The following is a 17900-nucleotide window of genomic DNA, read 5'->3' on the forward strand; positions in this document are numbered from 1 at the left end:
TAAACCGAATTAGCCATTGGTAGTGTTTCTTCGATGGGCGATTTCTTTGTTCCCAAAATCACTGAATCTGTATATACACATGAGGAGGTTTACACGGAAACAAAAACCCTAACCCTAACCCTAACCCTAAATTTTTACATTTGAAATTCTTTTAGATTCGAAATTGCAGCTGATTTCGAAATTTGTTTAGATTCGAAACCTCTCAGATTAACCTGCATCGGTATATACTTTGTTTTTTTTTTTTTGTTCTTGACTATTTCCTTTCATTTCTTCTTCTCCCTTCAGTTTGACATAGGTGAAGTAATGATTTCAAGTTTAATTGGCATGTGGAGACTTCAGTACTAATTGATAAGCATTTGTTTCTTCATTGCTACTGCTGTGGGTTTTATTGTTTTGTATAGGAATAGATGAGTGTTCCCTTGAAAAGTCCTATTATACTTGTGCTAACATTCACATAGCATCTGAATTTTCCTTTGTGATATTGACTGAAAGTGTTTCCTGGAACAAATAAGCATAACTCATGTGTGTAGTAATCATTAACCTATAGTGTATCTCCAGAAACCGTACCCTCACCGTAACCATAACTTGTGTAATCATGTGGTATTGAATGAGAGGCTATATTTAGGCAGCCAAGTGTTATGGACAATTGCAACGAAAATAAGCGGTGCAAGGTGTTGAACAATGCAAGATTTTGAATAATGCAAGATTTTGAACAATTGCATATGCAGTCCAAAAGTTTTTCTTTTGGCTCCCGGGTTTGTAGTCTGAAGCATTTGATATTCTATTACATTTATGGAACTCTATATGCATTACTTATGCAGTCCAAACATCAAGTTTAAAATTGATACTATGAGTATATTATAATTAGCATCTGCTTCTTTCTTGTTGTCTTAGGTCATGTTGTTAGGATATACGTGGTCAACTCTAAATGGTGGGATGGGGCTATGTTGTGTTTGAGTTAAGGTGGGATGAAATTGCATTTTAATCTTTTCTGCTTACTGTATTTATGGTAGCAAGCAACTAAAATGGTGATTAATTATTCACTTGGTTGTTCTATTTTTCTGAAAACTGTATTGGATTAAATTTAAGAATATGTTATCATCCACCACGGACTCTTCTTCATCTGTTGATAAACGAAGTATGGGTCAACCATTATGCTTTTGTGAAGTTAAAGCCCAAGTGAGATACTCATCTACTACAAGAAATCCAGGACGACCCTTCTTAGGGTGTTCTAAGTACAACACAAAGGTAACTACATTCATGTTTAATAAAATTTTTAATATTATGTAAATCTAATATGTTTCCAAAATATGTTTAAAATGATTAGGGATTACCATATTGTAAGTATTTCAAGTGGGTAGAGGAGGATGAATACAGGAAGTTCGATCTTCGAGAAATTCACAATGAACTATTAAGAACCAAGAAAGAGCTGAAGAAAATACTAGACGATATCGAAAAGAGCAAGATTGATCTATGTAAAAGAGCTGATGAGATTGAGATGAAAGAGATGGAGCTATCCCATAGAAATGAGGAGGTTGTGAACAAGGAGATGGCGCTTGTTGTACGCGAAGCTGAATTAAGACGTTCACGTACACTACTCCGGGTGTATTGGGCATTTACATTTGTTGTAGCATGTTATTTGTGTTGTCGCTAAGTGACTTAGGATTAGTATGATTATGTAGATTAAGACACTCAGAATATTTTCAAAGTGTAAGTCATTTTTGTATTTTTATTTTTATATTAATGAGTTGTGGAAGAAACTGGATGAAGCTACCGTGTTTGATATTTTTATGTTAATGACTTGTAGTTATTAAGCAACATTTAACTTTTAGTCAAGCAGGACAGTGTTTCAGTTACTAAGCAAGGAAAAAAGCATGTATTTTATCTCAAAACCACTGGACACTTGCTCTCGTTACCCTGCCCTGAACAATTTTTTTTTTTTTTATAAGTAAAGTATTAATAAGAATAGGCATACCCTGCCCTGAACTATTATACGAACATACTTGCTTTTCACACGACTTTAGACTATGGCTAAAGGACCCCAAAATGTATGTGCAAAATTTTGTGACAGTAATAGTGCATATTTTGTATGAACCACAGGCTGCAGACAGCAAGATGAAATTGCTGCCTTTCCACGATAAAATTATTGCCAGACACCTCTCGAGGTTGGTGCTAGTGCAATAGTGACATTTACGGATGCCATTTACTGAAATATAATTACCAGAAGTAACCTGCATTAACCTATGCCATTTACAAAGTGACATTTACGGATGCCATTTACAAAAAGTCAACTGGCCAGTTGTAATTACATGGCTCATATCCATCCAGGTCCCATTTTACAAAAAGTGATTACAAAAAATCAATTTACATTCAGTGATTACATGGCTCAACAGCCCCATATCCAATTTAATTTCAACAAAAATGTTTAAATATCCAACCACATAAACTATATATCCAAATATTATGTAAATTAGTTCTTTTGGCCACCCAACCCTGGTTGAATCAATTGTGATCCATGGAGTTCAATTTGCATCGATTGTGATCCATCCAACCCAATCGACATCGGTTGTGATCCATCCAAATCAAATTGCATCTGTAAGGATTAATATGCAAATATTAGTGTCATTTCAATGTTACTAATTGAATCTAAAAAGTCAAGAAATATTACACTTTCTTGACTCCCAACTACTGTTTCTCTGAGCTGGGATCCACCAATTACATTAACTAATCTGTCTTGAACATGCTGGTCATAAATAACAAAAATCAATACATAAATATAAGAACTCAAATATTAATATAAAAAAATAATATAGTTGCACGTAACCAACATTGGATATATCTATCTCAGATGGGCCAAATAAATTCCTGCATATGTTTGGCACTGGTGTATCTCCTTCATCTCTCTAATAAACAAGTAGCATTGTCCATTTGTTAGCTTTTGCATAAATAAAATAACCCGCATAAACATGTATATTTAAAATTGAATAAGGTGCACCTGTTTACATTTCCGGTTTATTGGTGCTTTTTTCGTATTTCCTTTAACTTTCTGCATTTCTTTCTCCATTCTAGATGTCTTCTGAGAGATGGGGTCTACCTTTCCCTCTAACAACTACTGGACTGAGTACTTGCTTTGAACTACCCACTGTGGTTGTCTCATTTGTCGTGCAATCAACATTGGAACCAGTGAGGGTCAACGATGGGGGTTCTTCATTCTCACTATATAAGTCAATCATAGCATATAACTTTTGTGTGGCATCCTCATTATGTTTTTTTGAACCCGCTTCATGAGTAATCATTTTATAACAGATTTTCAATAGATTTGAATATCTGCTAGCATCTGGCCGCTGATCGCCTGCGTCATAACTGCTATGGATTAATGTGTATCTTCTTTTGATGTCCTTCCTCCATCGATCTAAAATGTACTTCTCTGGTAGGGATTTTATCCCGTTACATTTAAATACGGCCAAGATGTGCTTGCATAATATACCCCTCATCTGAAATAAACCACAAGAGCACTTTGCATCTACATCTTCTTGACTAAAGTCCACAAAATACTTAACCAACTTAGTAAACTCCTCCACACGAACTTCATCCTCTACCAGATAAGTCTTTACTGCACCATCCCTTTTAAGTAACTCTGGATCCAGATTGATAATGCCGGTAAGTTGCAGTTGAACTTCCCTAAATTTGGCATTTGTGTACAACTCTTGGAATTTTTTTTTTCGATTGGAGATCTAGATATGCATGGAATGGTAACGCTAAATGAGTGGAAGTCCGCGCTATTTTCATTCTCAAAATTTTTTTTTCAATGCACTATCAAACTGGTCGACAAACTCTTTTAAGTTTGTTTTAGCATGAACATAACCGTCGAAAAAAGAATTCATGCTTTCGCTGCGCTGCGTTGTACTCATTCCAGCCCAAAAACACTCTTTCAAGAAGATCGGCACCCAATGCTCACACTCAGTGTATAAACTTTTCAGCCAGGCATTCTCATGTAAATTGTAAGTGGTAATTAACTGATCCCAAGATTTCTCAAACTCTTCAACACTTTGGGCGTCATAAACACATTTCAACAATGCATTTTTCATCCCACTTTTGTAGGAAGCATAAGAGGAAAGCTTTTCAGGAACTTTTTTCAGTATATGCCACAAACAAAGTCGATGTCGGCTTTCTGAAAAGATAACAGCAATTGCATTTTTCATCGCTCTGTCCTGATCGGTGATAATAGCTTTCGGAGCTATACCACCCATACACTTCAACCAGGTCTGGAATAACCACACAAAAGTTTCCGTATTCTCATTAGAAATCAATCTTGCTCCCAACAGAATTGATTGCCCATGGTGGTTTACACCAACAAATGGTGCAAATGGCATCCCATATCTATTCGTCAGGTATGTAGTGTCGAATGTGACCACATCACCAAAGTATTGGTAGGCTTTCCTACTACGGGGGTCTGCCCAGAAGACATTTTTTAACCTCCCTTCATCATCCAAATCCATCAGTGCAAAGAAACAAGGATTTTTGCACTGCATCCTACAAAAATACTCTTGAAGTGCTCCAGCACCACCTTTCCCAAGTCGTAGATGTCTTGCCTTGTTGATATAATTTCGACAATTTTTTTTCAAAAATGGAAGGTTCTCAAATCCACCAGTGCCAAAGACGAGAGATCCAAAACTCTTATTCATTCGGATGCCAGCTTCTTCGTTGATATCTAAGACTCTTTTTACGGAGTCACTCACTTATCTATTACATCGAAAGAAGCGAGATTTATTTGGACTCAGGCCGTGGTTATGAATATTATGAATTGTTGTTAATCGGAACTTTCCATCAACTTTTAAGGCATTAATCTTTGCCTTACATTTTGTTTTTCCTGTCAGACGTGGTCTGACGACATTCAACATCCTATTCCGGGCCTTCCCACCACGGGCACAACCAAGGGTGACATATCGAACAGTCTCATCATCCCCCTTCTCAGTCATTCTTGTCATCACCCCAAACCCACATTTCTTAGCATACTGCTTATAATAATTCATTAACTCTTCAAAAGAATTAAATTCCATCCCCGACTGTGGCTCCTCAATCGTATCACCATCAACTACATCCTCTAACTGAGATGTCCCGGCAATGCCATCCTCAACTACATCCCCTATGTTTTCAACTCTTCTGCTCGTTGTGGAGCTTGTAGTCATAAGAGGAGTCGGGTAACCAGCATTCTGCAAAAAGAGCGAAAAATTAATAACTCTAAACTTAAAATAAAAAAAGGCCAACTTATAAAAGCAAAAATATAAGAAAAAATAGTAACTGTGCATGTAATTTTCAAAGAATAATGAAAGTTGATGGCCTTACAAATATACAAATAAAATAAAAAAGATGAATGGACTACTTCCATTTTTTCTAGTTTTATTTCATTATGCTGCCACCCTTTTGTGAATTGAGTTAGATGAAACGAGTTGAGTGAAATTCATTGGTTTAGCAGCACTTTTTCACCATGCAAAATTTCAAATATGTTAATGTGATTTTGGGTTGGTAGATTTTTTAAATTTGTGTAGTTCCTTATTGCTTTCCTTAATCAACTAGTGCAATTTAACTCTAAGTTGACATGGGAGACTTCTTGCTCGGGCAGGTGACTACTTTGATGCTGCCAATATTCCTCAAATAAATACTAGAATTGAGGTATGCTTGTGTAAAGTTGCATAATCTCCAAAGTAATAGTCTAAGCTGTTCATGGTATTAGACAAGGGTCTTAGCCTAGCTTTTTTTTTTATTATTATTTTTAAAGTAATAAAGTTTGTGATTTAGTGGCACAATTAATGTTTGGGGAAGCTAGAAATAAAAGATCTGTTCAAGAGTCCTCTGCATGGCTTGCTTGGATTTTCTAAATGATATGATAGTGCGAAAGATACTTAGGAATTATGTTTTTTTAGTTCGTAATTTGCTAAGTATTTGAGAATTTGTTTTGGTTCTCATTGTGTGTGACCTTTTTATTATTGTATGTTGTAGTCTTTTAATAAGACTTTGATCAGGATTGTCTATGATTGTTTTGTGGAATAAACACGAGGGATTTACGAATTATGATTGCTCTTTAGTCTAATTTACAAGCTCACAATCTGCTGTTGAGTTGTGGAAATAGTAACCGTGCATGTATACAAGTTATTTATGTATTTTGAAAATAAATATCAACTCAACATAGTCTTACAAATATAAATATAACATACCGCGATTAGGAGATTTGAGTTATATGGTATTAGCATCGATGGGTGTTCTTCCCATTTTTCCATGTTGAACCCGTTGATTGAACTGCATGATTCCACAAGAGGAATTAAAACTGGCCATACAACTAGTCCATCTTGAATGAAAAACTCTAAAATAAACAAAATTGCTGGAGTGAATCGTGTGAGACACTGGATTTTCATGTTGATTGGATGGTCATTCTATTTTCTTTTACAAATGCATATAACAATTAATTTCACTACTTGTTTCTATTTCCAAGCTAATATTGCAAATGTTATCAACACCATTCAGGACCTGCTGCGTTTGCTTTCTTCCTCTCCAAATCAACATGAAATATATATTTATATGCATCCTCACACTCAAAAGCACTAGCTTGTACGTGAAAAACATCACAAATAAAACAAATAAAATGTGGCTCTCGCTTTTACTTTACAGTCCAGGTGCAAAAATTATTTGTCCCCTCTCACTTTAATGTGAACTTTCAGATTTTTGCTTGCATTTCAGTGGGAAAAAGAACTGCAGTGAGAACAAAACCCATAGCCAAAAGGGGGAAAAATAAAATTACACAACTTCAATGTAAAGAACTGAAATGGGAAAAAAAATCCATCCACTTTGCTTCTATAAACAGTAATCCAGGTTGAGAAACCTCGCTCAAGAATCAAAGAATGGAAAATACAATCAAACCTCTCAGTCTATCCTTTGTTCAAAGATATAGAAAAATAGAAGCATAAAACAGAGGAAAATAAAATCAAACCTTAGTCTACCCACGACGGCACTCTCTCAAACACAGAAATCGACCACCGGCGCAGATGAAGGCTCGACGGCACAGCGACCCAGTTTCTTCTGGGATGGGTTCGACGACAGCAAGTAGACCTTCGTTCTTCACAATGCACTGGGTCGTTGTTTTTCTTTTGATTTAGATCCGGTTTTGGTGCTCGTGATGGCATTTCATTTGTCTGAATCGATTTTTGTTTTTGTTTTTTTTTTTAATAATAATGCCACGTAATAAGCCGGTTACGCAAAATGTACGCTTGGCGTGTACCTATAGCACTACTGTAACAAATAAGGATAAAGTTACATTAGGTGAGTAACAAAGTCACATACTGGGGCTATCTTGGCGACAAATGAGTCGAAAGACTCGTCCATTTATAGCATTAGCATTGTATTTATTAAATTTATCTTTAAATTTTAATAAAAAGTATATATTTTTTATATATCTAAAACTTCTTTATCCATAACTCTACATTAGATTAGTCATTGAATTCATCAAAATAATAATATAATATTATTTTTTTAATAATAATATTTTTTTTTTATTTTTTCTTTCATATTTTACAATTACACTAATAATATATTAATTAATAATTTTATTTAATACTTAAATTATTATTTTTTAATTAATTTTTTTTTTCAATCTAATTATTCAAGGAACACATTTTGACAACCATTTTTCTACCCAGCAATCATATATAGAATTTATGAACACATTTACAATTCTTTTATCCAACAAACATATTACTAATATTTCTTCTACTTAATTGTTATATCTAAAATTCTTGAAACCAACAAATACTTCCACAAGCAGAATAATTTTTACTAGTAAACCAAATATGAAACGTGTCTACTTTATTGTATGACATGATGTAGCGGAAATAATCACACAAAAAAAATTGTTGCGAGAAGCACTAAAAGCAGGGAGTTTTGATACCACCCCAAACATCGAGAATAGTACCAGAGGTGCCAAAAGGAAGGGACTCACCAAAAAATTGAGAAGATGGTGCCGAAAACCCAAACCAGTGAAACCCAAACTAGAAACAGGTGTTGAAATCCAGAGGACTCAAAGAACTCGGGGAAAATCAACACTGAAAATCACAAGTGACATGCAGATGGTGTCGAAAATTCACAAAGAACTCCAACCAAGAACGAGCGGCTACGCCGAAAGCTACAAGAACCCAGACCAGACCAGACTAGAATCGAAAAGGGATTTCAGGAAGAAAGAAAGGGAGATAAATCGAAAAGAGAATTGGGGATTTGGGGATTTCAAGGTAGAGGAAGAAAGCAGAATAGAGAGGGAAGAAAGAACTATTTGCGTTGTAACGCCCCGTCCCCGAGGGTCCGGAGAGTTAACTCATATGACCTGATAATCAACTTTTACAAGGCTAGAGTACTTCCAAATTCAAGAATATATATTTTCTCAAACCTCAAATCACACGTAAATACTTCAATTAAATAAACCATATAAACTCATCTATCCAATTTTCAATCCAGCAACTCAAATAAAATCAACTATTCTTCATGTCTCAAATAACAAACTAAAATAATGAAACATTAACATAAGTCTCCATAAACCGTCTAAATCCATTGAAGCCAACTTAAGAAATATAAATAACTTCCAATATCAACACTAATACCACGAGTTACCCAACAACCATTCACTGCTAATCTTCTCCATAAACTCTAATATTGATCCTCAGCTGAACCATCAATTTCATCTGAAATATTATAGAGATAAGGGGTGAGTTATCAACAACTCAGTAAGCAGAGGACATATACTAGTGTGTAAACATGAGCATTTACAGAAATCGGAATGTAGAACAAAATATTTCATTTCAGAATGCAGAATCAGAATAATGTTTCAAAATGCAGCGTCAGAACATGTTATCAAAAATGTCAGAGCGATAGTTCGAAAATATTCATAATCAAAAATCCCTTTGGCATAGCATAAACTGAAACATCATATCTTATCTTATCAAATCAGAACAAATACCATGTTTAACCCCCGTGGTAGGGTTGTGCAAACCCCGGTAGCTAACCGAGCAGAAACAGAATGTGAATCTTCCCCTTATTCATTCTCGGAGCCCCGAGTGTGCACATAGGAAAGACCACGCAGAAAACCACTTTGTTTCCAAAGTGGGTGCACCAGAAACAGAAAAGTTGGTACCAACCCGAACAGAGGCCACAATTTTACACCCGTGGTGAGGTTAGAACGGAACAGAAACAGAAACAGAATGTTATGCCAGAGGTTTTCAGAAATCACATCAGATCATATCAGAGTACAGAAAATCTTCAGAACAGAACAAAAATCATATCACAAAAATAATTTATGCACAAATTTCATATTCGCTCTATTTTTCAAAGTTCAGAAATAGAATGTCAGAAATAAGCTCATGTCTACACCAGTCATGACAGAAAATAATTTCTTCTTAAACAGAATCTCATGAGTAATGCAGAACAAATAACTGAGGCAGTTCAAATTTCTTTTCAACATCAAATATGTCTATTTTCCAAAAATAACCCCAGCTCATTTTATTTTAAATGCAAAGTCTAGCATAGGAGCCCCGCTTACCTGAACTTCTTAGCTTGTTCGAAATACCTCAAAAACGTCGGACAATAATTAATCGTCACCTATAAAATAATCACGTAATTCTCATAAATTTTCAATTAATCACGTATTTCGATATTTAATCCTAATCTTATAAAATAATCTATTTAATTCCTCAAAACCTAAAATTACCAATCATCACTTTCTAAAATCGTCAAAGCTAACTTAATACTATGACTAAATTTACTAATGAAAACAACTTATGAAACTAAATACTAAGTAATATAATTATCCCAAAATATTTTAAAATAAACCATAACTATTATTAAAAAGACTAAAATATATTTAAAATGTAGAAATAACAATACAACAATATTATTGACTCTTAACATAAATCCTCACTTAATAACATATTAAAAATAGTTTTCGGTAATCATAAATAAAAAAAATAGTTTACTAATACAGAATAAAAATAAAAGCCCATTAATATAATATGCAATAAGGGCATTACGGTAATTCATTTCAAATACCATGCAAAATAAATCACGTAAACTGCAAAAGCATTCACGCAAATTCGGTGCAAAACCGCAAGAACAGGGACGCGAGGCACTCACTGAGAAGGAAACGCGTGACGGCGCAGGGACTGGCTGAGGTCGACGGCGGTGAGGGCGGCGCCTGGGCAGTTGCAAATGATAGAGAGAGAAATATGAAGTGGGCGGGCAAAACGTGAGGGAGAGGGATGAAACTCACTCTGAGACGCGACGGACAGGGTGCTGCGAGAGAAAACAAGGCCGTGACTTATCGAGAAGGTCAACGAAAGATGGACACGAGGTGGCAACGGCCGGTGTTTTCTGGGCAGGTAATGACGACGCGGAGAGAGTTGGGGCTTTGGGTGGCTGGGCTGTGGCTCGACGTGCTCTGTTTCGGTTGCTAAAAACAGGGGACCTGCAGTGGCTATCACACGGTGGTTTCCGTCGAGCGGGATGTGGTTCGTGTGCTTCGGGCTGGGTTCGATCGAGGCAGTGGCTGGGTGCTGCGCGGCTGCTGGTCTTCAAGCGGTAAGAGGACGTGTACAGAACGGTGGGAGTGGTTCACGGTGGTCTGGCTTACGGTGTCGCGTGGGAAGGCAGTGGTCTGGCTTACGGTTAACTGGCGTGGTGCTTTCCGAAAGGGTGAGGACAGGCTGCGGTGATGCTGGGACGGCGTGGGTCGTGACCGAGCTAGAGGGTGAGCGTGGTTTGCACAGAGGAGGAAGAAGAAGAAAAACAAAAAATACTGGGCTAAGGTTTCGGGAAGGAGGGCAGCGGCGGAAGCATCGTCGAAACGTACGTATATTTAAATATATCAGTGGAGGAACAAGAAAATAAAACCCTAGAGAAGTAGACGTGTGAGCGGATGGAGATGAACGTGTGTGAGCATGCACGACGTGAACGAAAAGAGAAAAAAATAAACTTACGGAAAAAAAAAAGAGATAAAACCGAAAGAGAAGGAAGATAAAAATAAGAAACATGCGGGAAAACATAACGTGTTACATGCGTACCAAAGAGTATTTTCAAAAATACTCTAACGCGATAGATGTTGAATAGCAGTTCATCAAGTTTGGCAATAAAGGGGATTCGACTATAGCTGAAAGTTTCACATTTACATAAAAGGTGAATTCAATGCCATGTGTTTTGAGCCAGATTCATCAAATTTTAAACATTAGACTCATTTGATGAGTCCAATGCCATTTGATGAGTCCAATACCAATGCTTTTAAGAGACAAATGAAATGGGCACACCTAAGAGGAGTTAGAAGCCTCCAGGCTAGGCGCGAATCCCTGAGTAACTGCCTCGGGAGAAGGAGGCTCCATAGGCTCGACGGGAACTTCGGTGAGGCTCTACTCGGAGGAGATAGAACAGGGGAGGATGTTCCCCAGCTTGGTGAAGGTACGCCAAGCTGGCTCATGCCTTTTCTCGCTGACATCTAATATTTCAATGAAGTCACGGGAAGCCAAAGATGAGGAGAATGACGACCCAAATTTTTTGAATAATAAGTTTGGAAAGGAGATTGGAAAAGTGTCCTGGGCCCCCTGACCAATCATGTTCTTAAGACGATTTGCGTACAACGGAGGTGGACGTTGCCTAGTATCCCATTGATCTCTTGAAGCAAGAGCAGTAGAAGGGTCCTAGGAACGTTGCTTGGCTCCCTCAAGCCAAGCGGGGTTGCGATGAACGCGCGGCCTACCTCAAGGTTTGTCACCCTCAGTGCAAGGGCCTCTTTCTTTTAGGGTCTAAGTGAGTTGGAGCCTCATTTTTGCATTGGCGGGCGGGCCTTGGACCCGTGGCGCCTGAGACTTGTCGGGTCATTGTATGCGGCTGGTATGGCATGACCAATAAACCCTCAATGTTCTCCTAGGTAATGGCAACCTCTAGACTGACACGTAAATGAGATCCAGGCATGGCATCTCCTCCTAGTGGCAGTCACCTTGAAGTTGCGACCGTCAAGGATAGGACTCCAAGAGGCCCTGATAGGAAATTCGCAGTGGACTGCCTTGCCGACAAGAAATTCCCAATTAGCTCTAAAAAGAAATTGAAAAAAAAAAATTACAATCCGAATTCTTGACTTGGGAATAGACAGAGGCTTCGTTTGGTTCCTCAAATACTCTCAACTTATCTCAACTCATCATTACAACTTTTTCAAATCCCAATACAAAATATAATAAATAATTCAATTTTTTCAAATCTCAAAATAATAATAATATTAAAAAATAATATTCTAACAATATTTTATCATCTCAACTCAACTCAACTCAACTCACTTCAACATCCAAACACAACGACTTCACGTGGATGATCCAATAACTAGTCCGCAAACTGAAACATCATTGGTTCCCATCGGTCTCCTCATGCCGTGGACATGGAAAAACTTATGTGCAGTTATCATAGGGCTCTCTTCCCCCATTGCTTCAAGGGCTTGCCTCTATACGATGCAACAGGACATCATAAAGATCCTCCAGTTAGTGGTTAAGATCTGAGCAGGAGTCATACCTAGATAGTCAAGAATATCATGAACCGGGTGGCAGAAAGGGAGTTTCAACCTCGAACAAGAACATCCAAATATAGAGCCTGACATGTTCGGCAACCCCCTCCAAGTTGGCTATGCTGCTGCGTGAGTTAGGAAGACTCTACTGAACATCTCTCAATTCATCTCAACTCATCATTACAACTTTTTCAAATCCCAACATAAAATATAAGAAACAATTCAACTTTTTCAAATCCCAAATTAATAATAATATTAAAAAATAATATTCTAACAATATTTTATCATCTCAACTTAACTCACTTCAACATCCAAACGCAACCTCAACCTCACTAACTCAACAATGTTGTACCATTCCCTCACGGAGTCTAGTTCCACTTGGTGGTGGTAGCGCTTAGGGCTAAGCACAGACCAAGTCAAAGCTGGATTCGGCTTTTTTGTTTTTTACTTTGACTCTGATTTTGTCGGAATTCGACATCGACCTTTGACTCTGCATCCGACAAGTGCAAAAAATCGATTTGACTTCGGCAACGGAGTAGAGTCGGTTTTGGGCAGCAAAATTGGGCCATATATGTTTTGGGATTTTTTTTTGGGCTGATACGATGGGTTCTATACAAAGTGCCTTAAATATTTAAAGCTTATATAGTTTTTACGCCCATTCTTTTGGGCTCATGCAATGGGCTCTATATAAAGCCCATCTTTTGAACTTAAGTCTTAGCAAGACAGAAATAGAGTAGATTTTGTGAAAAATGATTTAAAACATTTATTGGGTGTAAGTAAACATATAACAATATTAAAATAAATACTTTTACCATCTTTACTAAAATACAAACTAAATAAGTTGTATTAAAAACACAAATCTCAAAGTGAAATTTGAAAATAAGGTAAAGGCTTCAATTACAAAAGAAAATAGTAAAATACTTAAACAAAATTACATGAACAAAAAACAAAAAACAAAAAACCGCGATCTAGGAATTCAATACATAACATAAATTTTTTTTTACATGAAACACCATCTAATATGCACCACAAACATAAAAAACCATTCTATGAACAAAACAAAACAAAACAAACCAGCCCAAAACTACATCATCTAGACATTCAATGCATAACAAAGCAAAAATGTAAGAAAAAAAAACATAACAATGTATAAAATAACAAAGGTGAAAAACTTGACAAATCCACCTTAATCCTTGTCACACTCGCCGTATGGGTGATTAATTCTACAATTGAAAATTATGTAATGTAGCTCATATAATGTTTGGCATGACTGATATAAACCTGGATAATTTCGTGATTATAAACTTGGATAACTTTGTTATCATTATTTTCTTATAATATTGCCTCTATATTTATATACAAAAATGCTTCGTGCAGCCTGGGGGAAGCGCCGCGCAAGCGGTTGCTGATGTGGCAAAAAAATGAAACGCCCCGTTTTGATTTGAAAAACGCTTTCCCTCATCCTCGTGTTTCAGACAACAAGTTTCCCTCCCTCTCTCTATTATCATTCTTCTCGACTCTCTGCTCCTCACGAGCGTCTTCTCGACTTCCCTCCCTCTCTGCTCCTCACGAGAGAGAGCTTTCTTAGTGTCCCCTCGAAGCCACGACTTCCCTCCAAAAGCCAGCCGCTTACGGCCTCCCTTAGTTTCGAGATTGATGCCGAAGACCACCCACTCGAAGCCTTCGATTCCTCCTTTCCTCATCCACTTCTCTTACCGAAAAACCCTAACTTTCCTAACTTTCATTCCCCTTCATCCCGATAAACCCTAACTTTCATTCCCCTTCATCCCGAAAAACCCTAACTTTCCTTCCCAAAAAAGCCCCTTTCGAATCTCCGGTACGCAGCTCCACTTCTAGCACGCAGTTTCATTTCCGATGTCTACTACCACAATTTAAATGGGTATATTTTCTATTAATTTTCTGTTAGGATTTTTTTATATACGAAATGTGTGATTTTTTTTTTTTTTTATGTACAAATTGTTAGGGTTTTTTAGGTTCTTTCTCTTGATTCAAATCACGACTACTCTAATGTTTTGAATCCCTGCACAGTATCATTCTGGTGCTACAGTTTTGTTTCTGATTCATTGATGACAAATTAAGGGCATTCTTGGAGTTGGGCCCCATGTCTTCATGCACCTAAGCATCATTTGAGTGTAACAATTAGAAACAATATTCGTCTAATAGTGTTTTATCATTCAGGGACAAGGTCTTGGTAAGGCCCTTGTTGAAATGCTAATAAGGGCTCTTCGGCAGAGGGATATTGGAAATATAACACTCTTTGCCGATAGTCAAGGAATTAGTAGCTTTACAGATTCATGTTTGTGTTCATTGTGGTAGAATTGTAAATGTATAGTAGATCGATTAGCCTGTCTACCAGTGCTACATATCTGTTATTGGGCGTTGGCCTTAGCCCTTTTCTAACATTTGCAACTATGTTTTAAATTGGACCATCTCAGTTACTGATCAAAGCATTGATTAGAAGAAGGAATCCATTTAATTCCAGTTACATGCAAGCATGTTCACTAATACCTTCACTAGTAATTCCAGAAGTAGTATTAGTATCTACACGCAAGCATCTTCACTAGTACCTTCACTAGTAATGATAGAATTTGCAATAATATATCACAAAAAAATAAAAAAATAATCAAAGCTCCTCTACCAGTAAAAAGTTTAAGTTATCAAGGAAGCTAGGATTATAGTTAGTTAAGATTGAAGTTAAATACCACAGCTATTCATTTTGTACACAAGATTGAAATCGTATTCCTAATTCTAAAGATTTGAGCCAAAATATCTGAATACATATATGATTTCTAAGATATTTAGGAAAATGAATATGATCAATCATTTTGGGGTGCTTAGGGCAACCGGGGTCAACATTATCAACTCCATCTCATTCAATTCATTAAAACCACTTCCCACCTATTTAGTTCCTACCAAGGAAAAAAACTCCCTCTCATCTCTCCCGATTCATTAACCATAAGAATAGGCAAGAGCCCAAGTATATGGGACATATACAAGAGCTATCATATCGAGAAGTAACTGTCCAAAACAAGAAAAATATATCATCTCAAATTTTCTGAAACAAGAAACAACACACTTCACCAAGCGACTGACCAATACAACACAAAACTGAAACAAGCAAGAGCTCATTGAAAATACGCTGGACACAACACATAACAAAAGGAGAGACAGGACACATTTAACACACACCAGAGATTAACAAACAAACAAACATACAAATTTTCTTTTATAGATTTTATGTTTATATATACAAGCAAAAGCTATGTTTATACATATTTATCTTTTTCTGGGCAGATTATATTTTAAAAGAGTTCGACTAGAAATTAGAATGAACTTCAAAAGGTGTCTGTATGCAAACAGCAAATCAAATACTACTTTTTATAATATATAGGCATGGAAAGCATAGTACAGAAATGCTTTCAACACCCAGAGACATTAGAACTTATAAAAATCATGATAATTACCCCCGTTTGTTGTACATGCAACATTGATACTATTGATTATTGCTATGAGTAATCTCCTTTGGAATACTTATTATTGATACCTTACATTGATTATTGCTACAAGTACGCACAACTTTACGCACAACATTATACTTATTGAGTGGCAGCCACATTTCATCAGTTTTATCCTCTTTTATTTTTTATTTTTTTATTTTTAATTCCAATAAATAAATAACTGAGCTGTTTTTGCAAATTTTCTGTTGTAGTTGCAGCTTCTAACAAATTTCTTTAATGAATTTTATGCCCACAGTAATGCATTTCTAACAAGGAAGATACTCGCCCCTATCTGGTCCAGGTGGAAGGCAAGTACATACTATTTTGGTTTCCTTATATATTATGCATTATTTTATCTTGTCTGTTCTTTGCTTTTGTTTTACTTTTCAACTCGCCTGATTCTGGTTGATGTTAGAATGTCCTCATCATCACTGTCTTCTTCACCGTCAGTGAAACCATCGTGCTTCTGTAATATTGAAACTACATTGAGATATTCAAATACTAAAAAAAATCCAGGACGACCCTTCTTAGGGTGTCCAAAGTATAACACGAAGGTAAATACTACTCTTGTAATGTAAGTTGTAGTAATATGTTGATTAATATTACGTACCTAACAATATTTTATATTAGGGATTACCATATTGCAAATATTTTAAGTGGGCTGATAGTAATCAATACATCGACTCGGAACTAACTCTTAAAGAAAGAGGAAGAGCTCGAGAAGAGACTCATCGATGTCGAAAGGAGGGAGATTCAAGTCCGTAAAATAGTAGATGAGATCGAGAAGAGAGAGATGTTGCTAGCCAGTTGGAATGACGAGGTTCGAAAAAAGGAGTCGGTCCTTGTTGAGAGAGAAGCTCTCCTAAGGCGTTCACGCATGCTACCTCGACTGTATTGGGGTTTTGTGATAGTTGTTTGTTGTTACTTGTTGAATTTGTAGTGGTTTATGTTACAATAGTCTGAATTTGTAGTGTAAGTGTTGTAAATAGCTTAGAGAACAGCAGTTTAAGTGTTATAAAAGAGCTTTTGGAAGGTGATTTGTATATTATTACCATCACCTCACAAGATGGTTGTCTCAATGTACACTTATATTGTATATTTGGAGAAGTCAGAAATATGATGATTATTGGTTTACATGTCTAAGAATTTTATTGGTCATTAATCTGGACTTTCTCTTCTCTGTTCAGCCATAAGGACTTGGTTAATAAACTTGCACTTCTTCTAGGTACTTTTTCATAAACTTGTGAGTATAAACTTGGAGAAGCAGCTAGTGTCATCATCTTCAAAATAAACGTGTAAAGAGCCAAAACTTGTGCATACAAGTTTCTGGTGCATACGCAGGTAGTGATATCCCAGTGGAGCATAAACTCCATTCAACTCTAGAATCCGCTACATGGCCTACGTCCAGTAGTATAATATCCCAGCAAATTATAACTTCTTACTGCCATGTAGAATAGGCAAAGTGGGAAACATCAGCACAATAAATTACAAAAAAAAAAAAATACAAAAATGACTTTCTTCCCACAAGAATGTACATACAATTTTGGCAGGGCAGGGATTTCAAAATATAAATACAAAATACTAGTGTGTTGCATCTTCAACATTTCTGTCCAGGGATTGCATCTTCAACATTTCTGTCCAGGGATTTCAAAATATAAATACATATTCAACTTGGAATACTTTCTTCCCACAAAAATGTATCTACAAAAATGCAAACTTCCCCACAAAAATAATTACAACTTCCACTTGTGTCATTCTTTCTTCCCATAAAAATGTATCTACAAAAATGCAAACTTTCCCCACAAAAA

General features: G+C 36.5%; 1 protein-coding gene across 1 annotated transcript; it reads right to left on the minus strand.

The window, feature by feature from the left end:
- Window positions 1-2470: 2470 nt before the first annotated feature.
- On the minus strand, window positions 2471-7377 carry LOC109018285 (protein FAR1-RELATED SEQUENCE 5-like). Its single transcript, XM_035690050.1, has 5 exons — window positions 7336-7377; window positions 4859-5213; window positions 3948-4711; window positions 2690-2743; window positions 2471-2593 (listed from the first exon to the last, which is right to left on the minus strand). Exons 1-5 carry the CDS (start codon window positions 7375-7377, stop codon window positions 2471-2473), a joined length of 1338 nt encoding a protein of 445 aa, XP_035545943.1.
- Between the last annotated feature and the right edge of the window lie 10523 nt (window positions 7378-17900).

Source organism: Juglans regia, chromosome 5, assembly GCF_001411555.2.
Source record: "Juglans regia cultivar Chandler chromosome 5, Walnut 2.0, whole genome shotgun sequence".
Classification (NCBI taxonomy): Eukaryota; Viridiplantae; Streptophyta; class Magnoliopsida; order Fagales; family Juglandaceae; genus Juglans; species Juglans regia.